Raw genomic sequence first — 23,354 nt, forward strand, 5'->3', positions numbered from 1 at the left:
GGGAAAGCAACAGGCATTTATACCCAACCGACCCGACCTGCCCTGACCTACATAGATGATGAAATGTATGAGTATCTGAAGGATTTGTGCTCCTCCCCCGCTCACCTGCAACTTGCTTGACAACGCGAAGCCTCAAAAATATGAATATTTTTATATGCAAGCTAATTACAATGGGTAAAGTTTTTTGAAGCAGCTGGAACGGAATCACTGACAACTGGCAACTGGCGACACCAACGCTAACAAATGCTGACAGTTGTCTAACGAGATACGAAATATACGTGGTATTATTTCAAATGCTCCTTTATATTAATGATAAAAAGCGTTGCGAAGGATTAGCGACACTATCATTAATTACACTTACTAAATTATTATTTAATTGCCGCTGGCTTTACCAATTGCGATTGCGATAGCGATTTGGGTGACGCCAATTGGAGTTGGAGTACTAGTAAAAATTCTATTTTTAGTCCAGCACTCAAAGGGTACATGGGCTATAGAGTTAGTGACAGTGTCAGTCTGTCAGAGACTACAAGAGTTAGAGCAGCCAAATTTTGTGACAATACTCTTCGGGAAAAGATCGCAAAAAAATTATTATCAATTTTGAAACTTTAAAATTTGAATTTAACACACGAAATGTGTGATTTTTGGCGAACGTTTGCTTTAAATATTCTCTTAATCAGTTAATAAACAAAGAAAATAATTGAGATATAGCTATATATAGTATATAATTTCTTTTATTGTTGTTACTTTTTATATTATTTCATACATTTATTATTTAAAATCTAATTTATTATTTATTTTTCAAATTCCCATCAAAAATTTATTTTTACTGAAGTCTACTCTTCTGCTTAAAAGTCTTGAGTCTGAAAGACGGAAAGGGTTGTCTTTTTTCCTTAACTTATTTAAATATTTTTTATTTTTTCTTTGCTTTTTTTGGTAAAATGTTAATTTTCTCTTACTGCAAATCTACGAATACTGGTCATCTGAAAGTCAAGCCCAGCAATTGTAACGTTCTTACTTGCATTATTAAGTATTTATTTCTAACGCTGCACCAAGGGCTGCAATTTGAATTGCTCTATAATTTGGGGTCATGATTGCCAGCATTTCCATAACAAATGCAATTTTAATCACTGTCTGCTTTCCGGCTTATTGCGCATACGTAACGTTTTACCTTAGATTTAATTCGAATTACGTATACGCGGAATTGTCCGCGAATAGACGTTGATGTCGTCATAACCGTGATGACTTTTTTAAATGCTTATTATTATTTTCATATTAGTTTACAATGACCTGGTTAATTAACACAGTGCATACATATATTGCAACTACTAATTTAGTTGTTTTTATGCTCTATGAGAAGCCGTTGTTAAATTGAAATCAATGCAATTAAGCTCGTTAAATATGCATTAGAACCTAACCGACAGCGTATCGGATTTAAATTTAATTGGTATCCATAACTGGCTTGGTTCCTTATTGTACAGTTTAGAGTTTACTGCAGTTCAATTAGTTACATGCTTTATCTGAAAGCAGAATACTTTCCTGTATTATTAACCAGAGTAATCAACAATGGCTCCAAGCTAATATCATATAGGGTCACTTATTTAGACCAACTTTTTTTTCAAATTATAATAATAAAAATAAAAACTATAAGAGTTGTATGTCGTAAAAATAATCTGTGATATCTAATTTTTATTAAAAACTTTCCCTCCAATTTTAATCATAAAATTTAGAAAAAATAATAATAATAATAATAATAATAATAATAAATCTTTTCTTAAAAATGTATTTATAATAAAAATAAGGAAAAAATGTATTTTTCTATAATTTATAAACAGAATTGAAATCAAATTATTATTTCATGAGTTTTTTTTTTAATTTTTACATAAAAATGTATAATAAAATTTTATCCTGTTTGCAGGATACCCCATCTAATAATTGTTTATTTATATATATTTCCATTCATCAGAATAATTATTTTCAATTTTGATCTTAATAAACTTATCACTCTTCTGTGCGATCCTTGTTTCAACTAAAAAATAAAGGACTCAATAAATCACCCGTTTTAACGCAATATTTACTTCCTATTTCGATTGCATTTTCTACCTAGGAAGAATCTATTAACGACTGTATTTGCTTATAGTCGTAACTTTATTAATGATCCAATAATAATTTACATATGTGATTTTATAGCTTCATTTATGTTTGGAAGTGTTGTTTAGTAGAGCTGTAACTATTAACGCACACATGAGAAATCGCACTTGCCGCGGGGAATCCCCAACTTAAAGTGCTTTACACTGAGTCGACGTCACATTTCTGCTGGGGATTTACTTCAAGGACACTTATTGATCTTTGCACAGTCTGTAAAGTGTTTAGAAAACACTTCTGTCTGCTAATGCAAATTCCTATTATTTCTGTAATTTTAAGTCTCTAATTTAATGCAACATATTTACAGTTATAATTTGTAGAAGCATGCAACCGGGAAATCCCTTGGAGGCTTATAACTGGACTCCTCCCCGAGAGAGAAAGAAAACACACATCGCGTGATTTGGCAATTGATTAAAAGGTAATCGCACTTTTAAACTTGCATGTTTGAGTTTTTTTTTTTTTTTGTTTGAAAAGTTTTCAAAATTATAATTAAATTATAATATTTGATATTGGCACGTGAGAGTCATCATAATTTGATTAAATTAGCTCTGTACAGTGTAGACATAAGTTAGCCTAAAATAAAAAGTTCTGAAGTATTTTGTTTTCCTGTATTCGTACTTGTTTCAGTGATTCATTCAAAATTCGTTAACTGGAAAGGCAAAACCTTTTAATTTTACATGCAAACAGTTGACAACAATTGTTATTCAGCGATTTACCAATAGCAACTAACAATTAAGTGACATTATGCATACCCTCTAAATACGATACTAATGCATACCACCCCTTACTTTCTGGGTAATAAATTTGTTAACCACTTTGCGACTCGCATTTTCACTTGATATTCATTTGTTTAAAAATCTAATGCTATTGATTTATGAATTGTTATTTTTAATTTATGAAACAACCTAATGTCATACGCACTCAAAGACTATCTACGGAATTCTATAGAGGCAACGTCCGCATTCTATAAAATAACATTTTCTAGTTGATTCTAGCAAAAATATCTGTGGAGGCAACATCTATGCGACTTCATAGTTTCAGATCATAATTAGGGCAATTATAGATAATGTTCATATGTGTGAAAACTTCTCTACAAAAAAAAGCTTGTTTATTGTAGGTCTTGGTCGGATATATAAGGTTATGTAAACAGTTTGTGTGTTGCTCTCTCCAAAAATTAAAAAAAATAAAATAAATTAAATAACTAATTTAATTATTTTTTATCTTAATAAAAAATATTTAAAATATTGTTATTTTGGAGTCATTTTATAACTCTTATTTTAAATTCCAATTATAAAAGCTTGTCAAACAAATTTAATGATGATATATTTTGATTCGATAGATGAATAAATAATGGTAATACTTAAACATAATTTTATATAAGTATTATAATACAAATTCCAAATAAAATTGGAGTTTAATAAAGTTTTCTAATTTTTACTCAGATGAAAACTAAGAGATGATTAAAATTGTGTTGGGTTTTAATTTGTTATTTCTAATCCCTGCAGAAATGGAAATAGAGTATTTCATATTCAGATATATTCCACAAAGAAGATTAAAAATTATATATTTTTTATTTGCTCTTTAGCTGAACTCAACGATTATACAGGGGCTAAAGTTGATGTTTATTATGTATTGCATGCGAAATATTCAAACTTGTCAAATCCTTGACACATGCTTGCACAGTAGAGAGCTTTAAGCTCTCGGAACGTTTGAAAAGCTTTCTGAAAAGCACTCAACCATCGCGGCACATCGCCAACTACGCATTTACTCGCATTCGTTTGACTAATTTGCCATAATTATGGTTATGCCTTGCTATAAATAACAAATAAATAACAATTAAATGTTTATAACATGGCAACTGATATTTAGTGGGAACTTAACGCAAAGTTTTTTTTATTTGGACTTAACTTAATTTGAGCGTGTGCTAAAACTCAATTTGATAGGGAACTCACACGAAATTTTGAAGTCAGATCAAAAGACAATGGCCATTAAAACGGAGCAGACAAATGTTCGCTATAATAATTAAGTACGAAAAATTATATGTGTACGTACACTGCAAAAAAAATTGCACTATTAAATTGTCCAAAAACTATGGATTTACGGCCTAAAATTTAGAAAATCAAGACGAAATTAAACAGCTTTTTTTATATATAATACGCAAGAATTAGCAGGATTTTTTTTTAAATAAATTTTGTTTGGACTTTTCTCGAATATAGAAGTGTTTTACTTGATGCTAGACATTTTTTTATAAATTTAGTTTGAATTTCTCATGCTAACAACAATTTTCTTAACTTTGTATAATTTACAAGAGATTTGCTTCAAAAACTTGCCACAATTTTTCTTAAATATGGAGCAACAAACTGTTTTTCTGAGTGTATGTGTGTATATTTGTGAGAGCATTAGACACATGCGATCTTTACATAGAATCAGCGCTCAGCTTGGCTTAAGATTAAAGTCGCTTAATGCTTAATGGAGTGCCCTGCCACAAGCCATCCCATTGGTAACTAGTTTGCGTTAACACTCTGGCAATCATACGACAGAAAAGGCCAATGACAGAGCAATGGTTGTTGCTTGTTGCCTGTTGCTTGTTGGTTGTTGACTGTACAGTGAAAAGTTTATAGTGTACACGTGACATAAACTTTGTCAACGATCTAGATCGTTCAGGTTGATCATTATCCGCATTGCTTCTTAATAGCTATTACTTACTAGATGCCTTCATTCCACTCTCCCACTTCTCCATTCACAGTTTCTAATAATTATATTAAATGCGAGAGCTTTATGAATATATTTAAAAAGCCCGAGGCACGTGTGCGTGCACAGAGAAAAACGATTTGATTTAACTATTTATCGATTTTAATAGACAACTTAATAAAACTTATTATAAAATACAATTGCTTAACAAAGTTGACATATTTAAATGTCTAAGTTTATTTCAAGATAGTAAAATCATAGTAAATTACACTGTAAATTAAAAACGCGATATTTAGTTTAATGCCATATAATATTAATTTCAAAATCTTGTAAATTTAACTATTTATTTTTATAGTATCTTTAAGTATGCGATAAATATGCATATTTAAGTCATATAATTTGCATATTAAATAAATATTTAATTACTTTTCTAAAATGATAAAATTAAAATTAAATTAATTACTTCACAGCTGGGTTTCAAACCGAAAATCGGTTTCAGTTAGTGTTTCGGCTGTGTTTGTATTTCGGTTTTCGATTATCGGATCTAAAAATCTTTGTATATCGGTTAACAGAAAAAAATTAGTTGTTAAAAATGTTAAAAAAAACATTAATATATTAACAAATATTATTGAATTAAAAAAGTCTCTATATTCATGCTTGATTGAACCGAAACAAACCGTTATACTTGAATCGGTTACTAATCGGTTATTTCGGTTTCATTACAACTATAGAACCAGTTGAGAATTCTAAGGTACGATAATGAAAAAGAAATATCCCAATACGATCTTATTTTTAACTTCTTTTCAATCTTGAAAAAAAACTATTTCAGGTAAAAAAAATCTTAAACTAGTTAAGTACAAATAACTCAGTTGTTTCTGGAGGTATCTTTTCGAGACCCACGGATTATATATTTTCCAGGGTATTATACATTCTGACTAAGTTTGGATAAAATCGGACTACTATTTCGGATAGCTGCCATAGGAATGTGAAGTCAGAATCCTAAAATTAAGATCGATTCATACTTAATTCAAGATTTTTAGTACACAGCAATCTTAAAATTTGCAGAATGAAACGGTATAAATTCAAGTACTGTCGTACCTAATTTTAAGATGGCATATTTTTCTGAGTGTAGAGTTTTAGTTACGGCTACCAATTTCAATAGGTTAATTTTGGTTGAAGGATACGGTTTTAATTCCTGCTTCACAGAATTTTTAAGTTAGTCGGTCCTAACTTTACTAAAATGCCTTTACACATACGCTAAGAATTTCAAATAATATTTACTATGACATATTTAAAAACAATCATTGAAATTTGAAAATGATTGCGAAATTTAATTTTAGCATACTCATATTTAATTTAAACTGATTTATTCCATATTTATCGTTAGGTAATTGAGCGAAATAGTTCGATCAAAGTGTAAATATTTAAATTTCCGAGTATTTTGCTCTGGTTGTGCTTGTTAGGGATTAACTAGAGTAATTTGAGCGATTAAATCTGGTATAAGAGAAATAAAACTAAATGTATAACGTCAATAGCATTTGAAATGTCTTGTATAGCCACAACAATATTGACGAACTACAGTAACCCCCAGTTGTAGTCAGATGTTAACATGGAGGAGTAAACAGAGTCTCCAGCGACGATTAACTCATCATTCTAATACAATACAATCACACTAAGTTGCAAGTACTTGGCGATCATTTAACGTTTTCTACATTATTGTTGTCGTTGTTGATGTTGACACTCAGGGACCGGCGTTGACGTCGCGACAAAGTCGCTGTCAGCGTCAGCGTCAGCATCGCCGTCGCAGTCAGCGTCGCCGTCGCAGTCGCCGTCAGCGTCAGCGTCGTCGTCAACTTCAAACAGGGGCTTTCAAAAGTGGACCGGTTCATGAAAAGATTTTTCGCGCTTCGACGTTGAATAGATGCTCGATCGCTAGGTCTATGTCTCTGTGCCTGTTTCGATCTGAGATCTCGACTTCGACTTCGTCTCAGTCTCAGTCTCAGTCGGAGCTGAGCTGCCCGGCCCAAGAGTCCATATAAAGGTACCCACTGTCGTTCAGCTCGTCGCATTAAGTTGTCAAATATCGTGAGAATAGGAAGTGCGTGTCAGTCAGATTCGGAAACAGTCACAACAATATAATACTATCAATAACAACAACTGCAACCACAACAAGTGCAACTGAAAAATATTCCAAATATATAAACGATAAAAATTCTTCAAGAACCCTGCTAAAATTCTATACAGATTCCGTAGCCAAATGGGACATACTCTGTGCAAAATAAAGTGCATTTGTCAAGTTTTCAAGTCAGGTGCATAACTGATATTGATATTGATAATAATAATAATAATAATAAATCTGTCGACAGCATTTAAATTTATGGAATTTAAATTGAAATCAACCACTTCAGCTAATTGATCACAAGATATCATCTGCGAACTTGTTAATCGTTTTATTTGTAATAAACTATAAACAATAAGCTGCATAAACAAAGAAAAAAAAAATATTAATAGTTCAAGTAATTGATTTTTGTCATAAAGCCGCTAACCATAAATATCAGTTAATTGATTGCCACACGGCTTTAAATAGCTTAAAAAAAAAATAACGTAGTTGCAAAAAAAGCCAAAAGTTGCAAGAAGTTGAAATATAATTTGAAAACTACTAAAAAATGAAACTGTTCGCAAACAAAACGCAGCGCAATGCAAGTGAGTAAATAAATAGTAATAGTAGTAGTAATAGTTTAAGTAATCGTAAAGCTGCAATGTCGCTCTTAATTAAGCGATACTCTACTACCGTTTTACCGTTTTACCATTATACCGCTATACCGCCAAGTGTCCAGTTTTGACCAAATTGAAAGCGCCATAAAAGTTAATTCGGAACGCCTTTAAAGTAAAGGGAACTTCCCGACACGATCGTTAAATTCAAAAATATTTATGTTCGAGTGTATCTCTTGCGAAAACTGGTTGCAAAACTCCACAAATGTTGCAATATGTGGGCTGGAATTGAATGTTATTAAGCAGGATTTGGGAGTATGTTGAAAACTTGACGGATACTCGAATGGAAGTCCAAGAGTATGTCCAAGAGTTTCCATTTGAAATGCAGAATTTTCAGTTTTAAAAACATGAATAATCTATTTGCGAATTACATATATTCCATCACACGCGTCGCTAGTTAAAAATTGTTATTAATCTGAGAAATTTGCTTAATTCACTTTTAATTGTTGGCCAAATTCCAGTAAAGTCGGAGGTGAATGTTAATAATTTTAGCACAATGCCAAAAGTAGTTGCTAAGTAAATAATAATTACAATTGACACTTGTTACTATTTAAATGTTTTATGTATATTATTTTAAAAGGAATGTACATTTGCTACTAGAATTTTGAATACAATGCATTAAATTTGCATAAAATAATATACTATATTTAATATTCCTCATTAGCAATATACACTGACACAAAATTGTTTGCTCTAGTTTATAAAATTTAAAAACTTTCATATAAGATAAATGCCTTTAGAATTTTTCTTTTAAAGCTGTCTTTTATATGCAATAGTCTTGATTTTTTAACAGTGTACTCTTATTAATTGTAATTTAATAATTAATTTATTATCTGCCCTCAAGCCTCATTCCAAACCTAATTGATTTGTTAAGTAAATCTGTAAACTTGACTTAAACCGATTTGAATTGATTCGTAAGTAATTGCTGTCATATCATTAAATTGATACGACAAAGTCATTGAATATAAAGTAATTCCAAAGTTTATCTGAGTTTCCGAGTAGTACGTGTATTAACGGATCTCAATTGTAATTAAGCTTGCATAAATTATAATTATAATTTGAAGTTGCAACGATTTAGACTGTAACGTCACGTACTATCTTACCATGAAGTCCGATTTGATGACGATTTCAAAAAAAAAAAAAAAAAAAAAAAATAAAAAAATAAACAAACAAACAAAAAAACGGTCTCAAATTGAAGGTGAGCTTTAAGCAATGTGCAGCATTTGGCCTTAAAGATGAATTGGGTGTGATTAGGCATCTTATTATACATACTCGTATATCAACATATCGCTATATATAACATAATAATATATATGTCTTTCAAGAAGTGAGATTGATTTACGTTTGTGATCTTAAAAAAGGTTTAACTTTGTAGGATGTTTAAACACTTGTAAGTACGTTAGCTTCAATAATAATATAATGCCTCATTCTCAAAAGGGGGAATATATATTTGGCAAAGCATAATATTTGTTAAATTCTTTAGAGCTTTGAGGAATCATCGTCACTCATAGAAAATAGATATAATGCACACATTAACAAGTGCTAAACAATGCAAATAACAACAATTGTTAAACCAATGACAACAGATACAACAAAGCCTATCAGTTTCAAAGCCGACAGCCGGACGGATGGAGATTTCAGAGATCTGAGAATGGAGACGGAGACTGGTTCCGATAAGCCTGGAAGTTGTAAACGATATTTGCTTTTCCTTATTGGCAGGCGTCTAATTGTTAACGAGAACACGACTGCGACTATTTAAGGGTTTTTTGGGTTTTTTGTTTTCTTGTTTATTTGTTGCTTTTTTGGCGATGATTAACAACAAACAAAGTCAATACGTGTACAATGGGAACAATGTGCGATTAATCATTAGCTAAACACAGGCAAACAGGCTGTAGATTTGGCAAACAAATGAAACAGTTTAAAGTGCTAGCTGAGAGTATCTTGTAGATACTCGCAAGTATCTCATATGCTAGTATCCCAACACGAGCGAGAATTGTCGACTTGTCGACCGTTTGACTAACTCGCTGACTGAATGTCTGACTGACTGACTGTCTGACTGACTGACTGTCAGAATGACTGACTGGCTGGTTAGTATATTTACTTAATTTATTGTCATTTGACGGAAGTCGCACATACGCAGTCACTACAAATATATTACATACATTGTTGCTGCAGCTTTCTGAAAATAAAAGCAATTCATTCTTGACTTTAGTGGGTCAACGCCAAACTCCGCCAACTTCAATTCAACATTGTGTCGCTGACTGCGCTTTTAGCTGAAAGTTTCTTCATTTTCGGTCAGTGTGCATTTTGAGCACTTTTTTCCAGTGTTTTATTTTTTTTTGTGTTTCTTCAGATTTCAGGTTTTAATGCTATGCCAAATTGCAGCGAACTTGAACTTCAAACTGCTGCAGACGGTCGTCAGCCGACAACCTCATAAATATGTAGAAATGAATCTTTACACTAAGAAAAATTATGCTAAAATTAACAGAATTTCATTGCTAAATACTTAAATTTTCATTTGAATACTTTGAATGTTTTCCCTGGCAAAAACTGAGAATGCATATTTTAGATTAAAATAATTTTATAACTACATACTGATTTTCAAATCTAGCTAATGTGCTTCAAACTCAGATTTAATCACAAAATGTATGAACACAAAGTTAGTAAATATTTAAAGTTCAATTTAAAAATGTATTTATCTTTTGTCAATTTTATTTACTCAAATTCCCTTAGCAATTTAATTTAAGCATTTACACTTTTTTTTAATATTTATTTTGTCAATTCTATTTGCTCAAACTCTTCTGTTTGCAAATATTTGCTTTAATCTGTTAGATCATTTGAGTTACCAGATTTTTAGTTGTTGTTAATGTTTATTTAATAGAAACAAATTAAATAAAGACATTTACTTGATTAAATTCAGCCATAGTCGACAATCATACTCACCTGTATTTTCGTCTAACTATCTAATTAGTTTATATTCATTCAAATCTTTTTTTACTCAAATAAGGATATTTATGTTTTTAATCTATTAGATAACTAATAATTTAATTACTTTATTGAAATTGGAAATTGTATTATGATATTATGATTTTTTCTGGTTTTCGTACAAAATTCTATGATTTACATAATACACATGGGAAAACAAGTTGGACAATACTTTTATTACTTACTTTGCTAAGGCACACGTGTGGCTGACAAATATAAAAATAGATTTTTGGTAAATTGAGCATAATTTATAAGCAATTCTAGTTTTTTGAATTATATTTGAATAATCCAAAGCAGTAAATTTAGCTAATTAACATTATTGATTTATTAACTATTGCTCCGCTTTTCAGCTGGGTCAATAGCTCTCAATCTTAGAATATTTTATTTAATTTTTGTTTACTTTCCTTTTCATACACATGTAACTGAATTTTAATAGATTAAAGATATGCGTGGTGTTCAGATTACATATATAATAAACATTTTTATAGTCCCCGAATTTTAGGGTTGTTTGAATTAGCAAGCGTTTAAATTAATGAGATTGTTCTGCATTAATTATTTATTTAGATTTGATGCTAAGCGTTACAAGACACAGCTTGTAATAAAAATTAGCAGCTGGTTGCTATGGATAAAATTTAATAAAATTAATATTTAAATACTTCATTTAGACGCTAACAAAATAAATAGAAAATAAATAAATATGTTTATATTTATTATTTTCTTGGGATAATTAATATTTTACTTTATGATTATTTTTGTTTAATTTTTATCATAATAATTTGCTTATTTACAGTGCACTTTTTAGCAGTGTAGCTTGCATATTTTGTCTGACACGCTAATAAAGTGCCCCAATGAGCTTTTGGCCAGAAACGGGTTCAGGCCAAATCAGCTGTCGAGACAAGCGCCACTCATTCATACTCATACTCACTTTTGGCTTCGGCTTTCGGCTTTTGCCTTTTGAATCGTCATCTCAGTTTCGGTCTCCGTTTCAGTTTCAGCCAAATCTTAGCCACAACTCACACTAACTTTGGCAATGCAATTGCATAATTTACCACTCGCCGACTCGATCGACGCGTCGATGTTTTTTTTGGCCTTTCCTATGTGAGATTCGTTGCAGCAGAATAATTTGAACGCTTTGTTTGGCATTTAATTTATGGAAGTTGTGCTATTGCGACTGGCGACATGAGTTGGCCCAGCAAACTGGCCAAATGGCTAAATGGCCAAGTGATCAAAGTGTCGCACAGTGGAAAAAACGCCTAGATTAGCCCATAATAATTAATATCTTTAAAATGTAGCATAGAATCCGTCTGTTTATTGTTTTTTACAATTTTATTATGATAATAATATAATATTTTTTTCGGTTATTATAAAAATTAAATATTAAAATTAAAAAATAAAAATTATTTATTTATTTTTTTCATATTTTCAGTTTTTTTTTTTACATTTTTATAAATGTTATTTTCATTTTAAAATGAATTTTTTTTAACAATAATATATAATATATGACATTAAAAAAAAATTGATTCTTGATAATAGAATAAGGAATATTAAAAAAAAAAAAAAACAATCTAATAGAATTAACTCAAATAACATTATAATCTAAAAACCTTGTGCTTAAAAATCATATTTTGTTGCGTGATTTATATTTTTTTTTCAATTAAAAAACTATTCAAATAAAAAGTTATGCATTAAAAAAGAAAACCATTTTACTGATTTAGAAAAAGTATTAGAAAATGCAGCCAATTTTCCACTGTGCGTCGCTAAATGTTGACTGTGATTCAAGGCAAGGATCACATATGGGTCATCTATATACTGACTCACGAGAACTCGTATGTATTCGATATCATGGATAGTTTTTCGAGTTTTGTTTTGATTTTGAAATCTTGAACTTATTTACGCTTTGTGGCGTGACAAAGTTGACATCACAACAAACACAAAAACAAAAGCAAAACTGAAGATAAAATTGTTAATGAGTTTTGCTGTTGCTGTTGCTATTATTGATATTGTTATTGTGGTTTTATTTTATTTTATTTTCTTGAGTGCTTCAAAGAACTGCCGTAGGGGTTTGGTAAGCGGTTCAATGATCTTGAACAGGTGCTTAGTGCGGTTCTTAGTGTGATATTTTATTGTTTATTGTCTAATTGGCAGCAACGAGTACCAGTATAATTTTTTTTTTGGGGGATTTGGTAAATGATATCGCTGATAAATGGGTTAACAATTTGTTTTGATTTATGACTAGTTTGCTGAATGGGTGTGGAGTAGGCACACACGTGACCATGACCCCAAAAAAATCGGTCACGCCAACTGAAATTCTCCTACTCGTATTTTATTTTTTCATCTTTATGAAGAGCTTGTAATCAGTTTAAGATCACACCCGGAACAAAACATTTTCAATGATAACACTCTTTTGGAAGGTGAGCATCTTGACAAGTCGATAAAAAAACGTGTTTTGATACACTACACAGAAATGTGAATCGGACTAAAGAAGCTTACTTATGTTTGTACGTTTATATGCAGGACAATCGTCATAATCTCTGTTTATTTTATTTATTAAAGTAGAGAAATGAGGTCATAACATGGTTGTACTCAACACTGTTAGAGAACCTTAAATAATTGTTAATACACTGTACGAAAAATTAGAATCGAACTCAATATTATAAGCTATATTTGGCATCATAAATTATGTTTATTTTATTTTAATTTATGATTTTAAATGAAAAAATAAAATCAATTAAATTATTCAGAGTATTCAGAGTTATTTTTATACACAACAGAAAATTAAAATTTGGACTAAGTAATATTAGCTAGATGCGGAATAATCAAATTATCTGTTTATATTTAATATTGATTATAAATTGTTTTCTACAAATTTTAGCAAACAGATATGTTGCTTTACTTAACATAATTTAAAGGTTTTTTTGTTATATTGTTAAACATTTTTATTTATGTATTTAAAAAAAAAAATAATCTAGAACGAGGTCACATCTAGATACATTCAACCCTTGCCTAGAATACTAAATACTTTATAAGGAGTTCTCACAATAAACTCGTATTTTATAAATTTTAACTTGTATAAGAGTTTATTAAAAAAAAATTTAAAAAAAAATAATGTATGAGTTTGTTGTGGGAACTACAAAATGATCAACATAAAAAGTAAGGCAACAAGTTTATGATTTTTGGAGCATCATAAAATGTTGCTCCAGTATCAGTCTGTCTGCCTGTCTAGATTTCCATCTTCCCTCTTCATTTCCTTGCCCCGTTTATCATAAAAAGTCGAAGAACGTTTATTGAACTCTGGAAATAACAGATAATTTCGAGTATGTGCCTTGTTAACTTGTCGGGGGTTTTTTATAGGCATTTTTTTTTTATTTGTTTTTGGTTTTTTTTTTGTTTTTTGCCGGCTTTTGGTTCCTGCTCCTGCCATTGAGGTAGGTCGCAGATCTTTGCACTGCATGACAGCGACAACAAATTGTGGCGAAGGTCAATAACATGGCAGACACACGCGATCCAACAAAGCTGTCAGAGATTTTGCAAACTTGTTGAACTTCGACTGCTTGCAACATGTGGCGACGCGATGCTGACGCTGACAGCGACTTTAACTGCGACTGCGACGGTGACTGCGACTGCGACTGCGACAGAGATTCAACTAATTGCATAACTCACCTCGTGCTCCAATTTATTTCGCAGATTTATTACGATGTGCGGCACTTGGAATGACGCTATTGTTCCTTGGCGCGGTCATCTTTATGACGGATCCCGTCCAGCTAATTGTAGATTGGGTAAGTCTGCTTAAATATAAATACGCTGATACAAAAATGTTCTAAGATCAAGATTGTGGTCTCGAAACTAAGAAAATTGGTAAAAGCAATGAGTCGAGAACATAAAATTGTTAGACTTTAAAAACACATATTGGTTTTGAGAACATTTCAAGTAAGATCATGTTTTTACTATAAGAAATAATGTTCTTAAAATTAAAGTCAACAAATAAAAAAAAAAAAAAAAAAAAAAAAAAAATAAGAACGATTTTTAAATTTATAGTTTTTTTTATTGTTCTGTTTATTTTAATATATCACACTTTTTTTGTTGTCAATTTCATAAATGTTCTATTACTATTATATGTTTTTCCTTGAAAAGAGTATGACTCAAACTCTTGTGTTTTAGATTAATATTCTTAGTAATTTGGTCTTAAAATGGTCTTAATTTAAGAAAAAAATATGTGAGATAAATGCTCTTGATTTTAGGGTTTTTAGTTTTAAGTTTTTCAGTGTTCATATTGATAAAAATTCTTAATTTATTTTTGTTTCGTTTAGCAAATAAGTCTGAGTCCCAATTCACTGCTCTACAAACTGTGGCTCTTTCCACCACTCGAGGTCTATATCAAGGTTCACATGTTCAACTACACAAATGTGGATGCATTTATAGCGGGCAGAGATGCCAAGATGAAGATCGAGGAGGTTGGTCCCTATGTCTATCAGGAGGTGCTCTCCAATCACAACGTAACCCTGAACGAGGCCAACAACACCATAACCTATACACCACGTCGTGAATACGTCTTCGTGAGGGAACGTTCGGTGGGTGATCCGAAATTGGATCGCATTCGGGCGCCAAATATTCCCTATATGGGCATTAGCACCCAGGCAGCAAGTCTCTCCATGTTCGCAGCTTTGGGATTGAGTGCTCTGACCAAGCGACTCAATGCCCAGCCCATGCTGGAGGTCAGCGTCCACGACTACATGTGGGGCTACGAGGATCACCTCGTGCATTTGGCCTCCAAGTTCGTGCCCAGCTATATTGACTTTGCCAGCTTTGGCCTCATGGAAAAGGTGAATACTCTCAAATGCATTTCCATCTCCAAAATATCGCTCATATATAAATATTCTTCAAATAAGCATTAATATCTCAAAAACATTTGTTGAATTTATTTCAACGCTTAAAAAATATAATTAATAATTTAACTTATATTTCTTAATTTTCATTATAAAAATTGAAAATATAAATTGAACACATGCACATGCACAAAATACTTAAAAAAGTAGCAAATAATAAATTTAGTTTTTTTCATATTGGAATTTTGTTGATTCTTATCAAAAAACACATATATCTAACTTAATACTATGAAATTATTAAAATACATACATTTTGAAATCTATTCATTTTTTGGCATGTACATTTCAATTTTTATTAGAAAGTTTTATTATAAGAATTTAAGACATATCATTTAATCTTTAAAAAGTGTCTGTTAATATTTATTTAATGAAAAATGAAATTAGTAAGTATTATATTTTTGAAATACAATTGAAATAAAAAAATAAATTATTATAAGACTTTTTTCTTTTCTGATAAAAAGTAAGAGCTTAAATTTATTTTTTTTTTATAACAAAAATTAAAAATAAATGCTTAAAATACACAGATACAGAATATCTCGTTAAGCACTAGTACATCTGAAATTTTTTTTTTTCTTCCCCATATATTTAAGAACTGTTTATTTTAATAAAAACATATTACTCTAATTTGCGCTTAGCTATTTCGTGAGGGGAATGAGAGCAACGTGTTCAACATGCATCTGCCGGAGCGTAAGGATTCGCATGGCGTCAATCTGCCTGATTCTCCCCGGGCCTATTCCCTGCACAGCATTAACGATGAGCGGGGATTTATGCGCTGGGATTACGATGAGGCCACCAAGTAAGTGCCGAACTGATCCTTGTCAAGCCAAATTCTGACTGAAATCCTTGCTGCTTCCCTTGCAGTGGCACTCAGTGCAATCGTATTTGGGGCAGTCACGATGCAACTCTGTTTCCTCGGGACATGAACGAGAAGGACACTTTCTATATCTACCGGCGAACATTCTGTCGGCGACTGCCGATGAAGTTTAATAGAACCTTAACCTTTAAGGGTCAGGATGCTTTTGAGTACACCATGGATCCTAATGTCTTCGACAGCGACTTGGATAATGTGAATTCCTCGTGTTTCTGCAAGAACAATCACTGCCTAAAGCGCGGCCTGGGAAGTGTTGCGCCCTGCTACTACAGTGAGTACTCGCTATGACGATACAATTAATATCTTACGAAAATTCCGTTCACTTTTGTAAGACTTACAAAAATAGAGACAAAACATAAAAAATACAATATACAGAAACCAATAGAAATGTATATGAAATAAAACATATGCAGATTTGAATAAGAAGTCACATAAAGATAAAAATTACATTCCGCAAAAATATTAGTTAAGAAATAATGGACAGTGATAGAAAATATGAAAAAAATGGACAGTGAAAGATAAAAATTTTAATTTTCCAATTTTGATACAGAATGAAAATAGGGACCAAATAATGATGAAATTGATATTCCGCAAGGAAATCGGTTCAGATTTGACAAAGTTATGACAGTTTGAAATTGGTGAAAAACTGTCAAGGAGGAAGTATGGAGAAATTGGACAGTGATCGAAATTATGGAAAAAATGGACAGTAAAAGAAGAAAAATTTAATTTTCCAATTTTGATGCAGAATGAAAATAGATACCAAATAATGATAAAATTGATATTCCGCAAGGAAATCGGTTAAGATTTATGACAGTTTGAAATTGGTGAAAAAGTGTCAGTTAGGAAGTATGGAGAAAATGGACAGTGATCGAAATTATGGAAAAAATGGACAGTAAAAGAAGAAAAATTTTATTTTCCAATTTTGATGCAGAATGAAAATAGGGACCAAATAATGATAAAATTGATATTCCGCAAGGAAATCGGTTAAGATTTGACAAAGTTATGACAGTTAAAAATTGGTGAAAAAGTGTCATGGAGGATATATGGAGAAATTGAACAGTGATCGAAATTATGGAAAAAATGGACAGTAAAAGAAGAAAAATGTAATTTTTCAATTTTGATGCAGAATGAAAATAGGGACCAAATAATGATAAAATTGATATTCCGCAAGGAAATCGGTTAAGATTTGACTAAGTTATGACAGTTTGAAATTTGGGAAAAAGTGTCAAGGAGGATGTATGGAGAAATTGAACAGTGATCGAAATTATGGAAAAAATGGACAGTGAAAGAAGAAAATTTAATTTTCTAATTTTGATGCAGAATGAAAATAGTGACAAATAATGATAAAATTGATATTCCGCAAGGAAATCGGTTAAGATTTTACAAAGTTATGACAGTTTAAAATTGGTGAAAAAGTGTCAAGGAGGATGTATATAGAAATTGAACAGTGATCGAAATTATGGAAAAAATGGACAGTAAAAGAAGAAAAATTTAATTTTTCAATTTTGATGCAGAATGAAAATAGGGACCAAATAATGATAAAATTGATATTCCGCAAGGAAATCGGTTAAGATTTGACGAAGTTATGACAGTTTAAAATTGGGGAAAAGTGTCAAGGAGGAAGTAAAGACAGTGATCGAAATTATGGAAAAAATGGACAGTGAAAGAAGAAAAATTAAATTTTCCAATTTAGATGCAGAATAAAAATAGGGACCAAATAATGAAGAAATTGATGTTCCGCAAGGAAATCGGTTAAGATTTGACAAAGTTATGACAGTTAAAAATTGGTGAAAAAGTGTCATGGAGGATATATGGAGAAATTGAACAGTGATCGAAATTATGGAAAAAATGGACAGTAAAAGAAGAAAAATTTAATTTTTCAATTTTGATGCAGAATGAAAATAGGGACCAAATAATGATAAAATTGATATTCCGCAAGGAAATCGGTTAAGATTTGACTAAGTTATGACAGTTTGAAATTTGGGAAAAAGTGTCAAGGAGGATGTATGGAGAAATTGAACAGTGATCGAAATTATGGAAAAAATGGACAGTGAAAGAAGAAAAATTTAATTTTCTAATTTTGATGCAGAATGAAAATAGTGACCAAATAATGATAAAATTGATATTCCGCAAGGAAATCGGTTAAGATTTTACAAAGTTATGACAGTTTAAAATTGGTGAAAAAGTGTCAAGGAGGATGTATATAGAAATTGAACAGTGATCGAAATTATGGAAAAAATGGACAGTAAAAGAAGAAAAATTGAGTTTTCCAATTTTGATGTAGAATGAAAATAGGGACCATATAATGATAAAATTGATATTCCGCAAGGAAATCGGCTAAGATTTGACTAAGTTATGCTAGTTTGAAGTTTATTAAAAAGAGTCAAGGAGACGGCATAGAAATAATTTGTATTAATACTTATCTGGATACCATACGATTACAGTTGTAACTTTATATTATATTTCCGGTTTTTCTATTTCTTTTTATAGACATGCCCCTGGCCATAACTTATCCACACTTTATGCATGCTGATCCCAGTTTGCTGGAACCTTTCGACGGTCTTAATCCGGATGAATCGCGTTTAGCCTCAGCACTCATGCTGCAGCCGGTAAGTCACAGGATATTTTCTATTTGCCAGCGTATTTTGACCTCTGACCTTCTTTTCTGCCTTTTAGCAACTGGGTGTTCCTCTGCATGCTCACGTGCGTTTGCAGGCCAATCTAGTTGTGGGTAACATCAAGTTTAATAGCTTAATGGAACCCTTTGAAAACATGGTGCTGCCCTTGCTCTGGGTTGATCTGACCATTGACAATCTTCCAGTCTCACTGCAGATGCTCGTGCACGGCATTAAATATATATTCCCACTGCTACAGGGTATCATTACGTTGTGTTTGATCCTCGCCGGCTTTTATCAGCTGAGTGCTGCATTTATGCTCTGCTTTTGGTCACCGCCAGGCGGAGTTCCGCACAAGTTGGAGCAGGGAGAGAAGAGAGCGAGCATTCTCAATGGATTAACACTGAACGCTTCCTTTCAAAAGAGTCCACACGATTCTATGCAACATGAGGCGCAGAAACTTCTGCCCCTCGATGCTTCTCACACGCTGAGTGAGGTATAGAATACGAATGGGGATGCGGAGTGTAGGATTATTATTTGGAACATTACCTCAAGTGGATACGAGTACATAAACATATCATAACTATGATAATAGCCCTCTGTGATAATAAATGTTAAGCCAACCAGGAGATTTGTTGTAGATTATATTCAACATAACGAAAACAACTTAGGGAACATTCTATGCTTACTTGACAATCTTAAATTTAGGTACAAGGTTAATCTATTGCATAATTACCTTAAGTTAAAGTACATACAAATATGAATACAATTACAGCACGATCAATCATGTCAATCAAATCAATCATTGGATGCTTTTCTTTCGAGCCTAGCTCGCCTTAATGTGAGGCAATCGTGTCTTCAATCCAATTCAGATAGTACGAGATTCGCAGGTAAACGTCCGGAAAGTTCTCAAGGGCACAGCCCGAACCAAAGGACGTGACCCCGGCCAAAATCCAGGGTCCATCACGGGACAGACGACACTGTAGCGGTCCGCCGGAGTCGCCTACACAGGTGCCTCCCTGTCCATTGAGCTGACCAGCACAGAGGTGTCCTCCATGGATGTTCACAAAGCTGCCATAAGCATCCTTGCACCTGTGGACACACAGAACGATTAAAGCAGGAGTTATGAGTTCAGAATAGCACCTAAAATAATGTATATTTGAGAAATAAAAATCTGGAGTGGGAACATTTTAGATATACTACTTTGGATGGTTTTTTGTCACAGGATTAACTTTTATTTTCCATTTTTATCATTAAAATAAATTTTAGTTCTTGTTTTTCATCTTAATTATAAATATTTTAAAATAAGTGCATTTAAGTTTATCTTTTAAATGTTTATCAAACAAATTTAATTTAAATTTTTACAAAAAAAAAAGCAGCATAAAAGATATTTTTTGATTTTTAAATAATTTTTTAATTATATTTCTATCAGGGACAGTTAATAATGTTTATTCTGTTTGTTTTTTCAATTGAAAAAATTATTCACATCTAGTAACTGTAAAAAAGCGTGAAATATATAAACATTTTTCTTTAAGGGTAATCTATGCATTATTATTTTACACATGAAATAATCATTATTTTTGAACAAAAAAATGAAACTTAAGAAATAATCATTATTTTTTAGGAAAAAAAATCATTGAATAATGATTATTTCTTTTTTTAATCCAAAATAAAACTCAAGCTGTTATTTTGACTTACTTATAAGAAATATATGGACAAATTTATATACAATTCTAGTCAGTAAACCATTTTTAAATTTAAAAAAAATTAAGAAAAAAAATTTATATTATTATATTTCCAATAATATAACTATTTCATTTTAAATTTTTTTTTGCAAAGTCAAAATAACAACTTGAGTTTTACTTTTGACCAAAAAAAAATCTTTATACAAGAGCAAATAATCTAAAATCAAGTTAAATGCTCGATTTATCTATATAACGATTACACATTAAAAACTCACCTGCGATTCTGATGCAGAGGAACTCGAGTCTTTAGCAGCTCATTGGACAAATCGCCGCTGATGTTGGCCTTGCCCCATCCGGTGGCAACACAGTCAAAAAAGGGCATCTCATGGGAGTGATCGTGCTCTGTTAGGTCGGCATCCTGATCCGATTCCAACTTTAGTTTCATTAGCTTATCATTTCTTCGGCGTGTGCGTTTCTTGCTACGCGGAGAACGCTGAGATTGTCTTAGAGCTTGACGTAATCGATTCAGAATCTTCATGTTCATCAGTTCCCGCATGGACATGTCTATGGAACTCGGAGCAGTCACATTGCGGTATCGTCTCCGACTCTGCACACTGCGCAGAAAGTTGTCGATCTTCTCGGGCACATCGTCCAGCTCCACCTGTTGGCTTAGGACATCCTCCTTGGCCGGAGTTGGCGTCTCCTGAGACTCCCTCAACATGAAGGGCAAACAGATGCGACGAATGTGCGAGGATCGTGAGAGATCCGCGGGCTTTGACAGCTTCATCAGCACAACATCGTGACGGAAATTGTGATAATGATGATGCAACACGATCTTCTCTACGGGAATCCGTTGCTCGTTTCCCGATTCAATGCTGCGATCGTGCTCACCCAGCACAACGGTCCAAAGTGGAGGAATCGGCAGGTTGAAGAGATCGCTGCAAGATTTGGAATGATCAATAGTGATTTACGTATGCGATATTTTCATATCTATATATATATAAAACTCTTTGTCCTGACTCACTTATTCATCGACTCACTGATCACTGCACAGCCCAAACCATAAGACCTAGAAGGCTGTCATTTTTACATAACATAGCTGAGACAATTTTATTGGGCGGCGTTTTGCGAAATTCGAATTGCAAGCTCAAATTCGGGGTTAAGCTCGCACTTTAAGAAAATTGCTTGGTATGAAATAATTTATAGGAACAATCGGGATGAATTTATCTTTTAAACTTTTTGTTTCTTAAGATATTTCAATCAAAATCACAGAGACTATAATCATTTTGTAACACTGGAGCCTGCCAAAAAAGTTAGCTGAAAACTAGATTTTTCGAGTATACTATTTTTAAAAACCGAGCTTAAAAAATCAATTAAATTTTATTTGATTAAAAAAATAGTGTGGATCAAATATAATCATTTTTTAAGGAGATTATGTATTTGTTTTAACATTAAACTAACTAAATTAAATAATAGTTTGTTGCTAGAAAAGTTACAATAAATAAGAATTTTTTCTTTGATTGAAAAATGAAATCACTTTTAACCATATAACACTTACTTGTGCACACAGTGGGCAGCAGAGAGTATCCAGTACTGATGGATGAGCACAGCTCCACACCAGTGTCCCAGAAAGCCCAATGAGGGATGCAACAGTTCCAGGGATGCCTGCCACGGAAATTGACCTTCGTGGGTGGAGGCGCCAGCAATAATCCGCGCATTGCGATGACCAGGTCGACAACCGCAGTCTGGAATGAAGATGAAGATGACAATGACAATGACAATGATGAGGTGAAGATGAAGATGTTGCCATTGTTGCTGAAGGAGATCGCTTACACTTACCAGTCTCAAATTGCGTCGTTTGTTGCACCAACAACAGCAGCAGCAGAAGTGACACTTGTGGTGACGATAGCTTCATCATCTTCATCATCATTCCACAGCCTCAGCCTCATCGGCTCATCGCACGACTCGCATGACTGACCCACAGTCAGAGTCAGCAGTTAATGCCTGTGGTTTTGATACACTGTTTGAAATAAATGCGTTGTATCATTTAATGTTTGTGTATTCACTTTCGAAATGCATTCATTTATAATAAAATCCACTATAAAACACTTTGACTTAACTACAAACATTATTCAATAACACTTTTTCAATGTCTCGTTAAATATTATAAAAGAGATATTTTCAAATTTGACTTTATTTCTATACATTTCACATCAAAATATCTGTAATTTAGTTATCAAACTCCTTAAATAGACATTGAAAAGCCGGCCCTTAAAATGAAATATGTATAACATATTTATTTGAACGTTTATTTCTATTCAAATTAAATTAATCTTGTGTAATTTTTATATGCTTTATATAATTTAAAATCTTAAATTTGTGTAGCTTATTTAAATATTCGATAAAAATGTATAACTTAAATATGTGTATATTTTTGATTATATTTCCTTTTTTATTATTATATTATAATTATATTATATTTCCTTTTTTATTTAATATAATATGAATAGAATATATTTTAATATTAGAAATGTTAGATTTTAAAATAAAACCTTTTTAAAGTAAACATTTTAATTATTTCAACTTTAATAACAAAAAATAATATAAGTTTAATATAAAACGTATTTAATATGGTTCGACAATGCTTAATGATTAATGTGTCCATTTTAAAATACAGATTTAAGTGTACAATCTTTTAATCAATTGCAAA

The 23,354-nt window shown here is 31.9% G+C and overlaps 2 protein-coding genes across 2 annotated transcripts; one reads left to right on the top strand and one right to left on the bottom strand.

The window, feature by feature from the left end:
- Positions 1-6,791: 6,791 nt before the first annotated feature.
- Positions 6,792-19,757, top strand: LOC117791692 (scavenger receptor class B member 1). The gene is made up of 7 exons (XM_034631511.1): positions 6,792-7,536; positions 14,275-14,366; positions 14,898-15,410; positions 16,109-16,269; positions 16,335-16,615; positions 18,835-18,953; positions 19,021-19,757. Exons 1-7 carry the CDS (start codon positions 7,500-7,502, stop codon positions 19,459-19,461), a joined length of 1,644 nt encoding a protein of 547 aa, XP_034487402.1. The 5' UTR covers positions 6,792-7,499; the 3' UTR covers positions 19,462-19,757.
- Positions 19,591-22,571, bottom strand: LOC117789519 (tryptase beta-2). The gene is made up of 4 exons (XM_034628551.1): positions 22,484-22,571; positions 22,203-22,389; positions 20,920-21,582; positions 19,591-20,051 (listed from the first exon to the last, which is right to left on the bottom strand). Exons 1-4 carry the CDS (start codon positions 22,569-22,571, stop codon positions 19,796-19,798), a joined length of 1,194 nt encoding a protein of 397 aa, XP_034484442.1. The 3' UTR covers positions 19,591-19,795.
- Positions 22,572-23,354: the final 783 nt, after the last annotated feature.

Source organism: Drosophila innubila, assembly GCF_004354385.1.
Source record: "Drosophila innubila isolate TH190305 chromosome 3R unlocalized genomic scaffold, UK_Dinn_1.0 2_E_3R, whole genome shotgun sequence".
NCBI lineage: Eukaryota > Metazoa > Arthropoda > Insecta > Diptera > Drosophilidae > Drosophila > Drosophila innubila.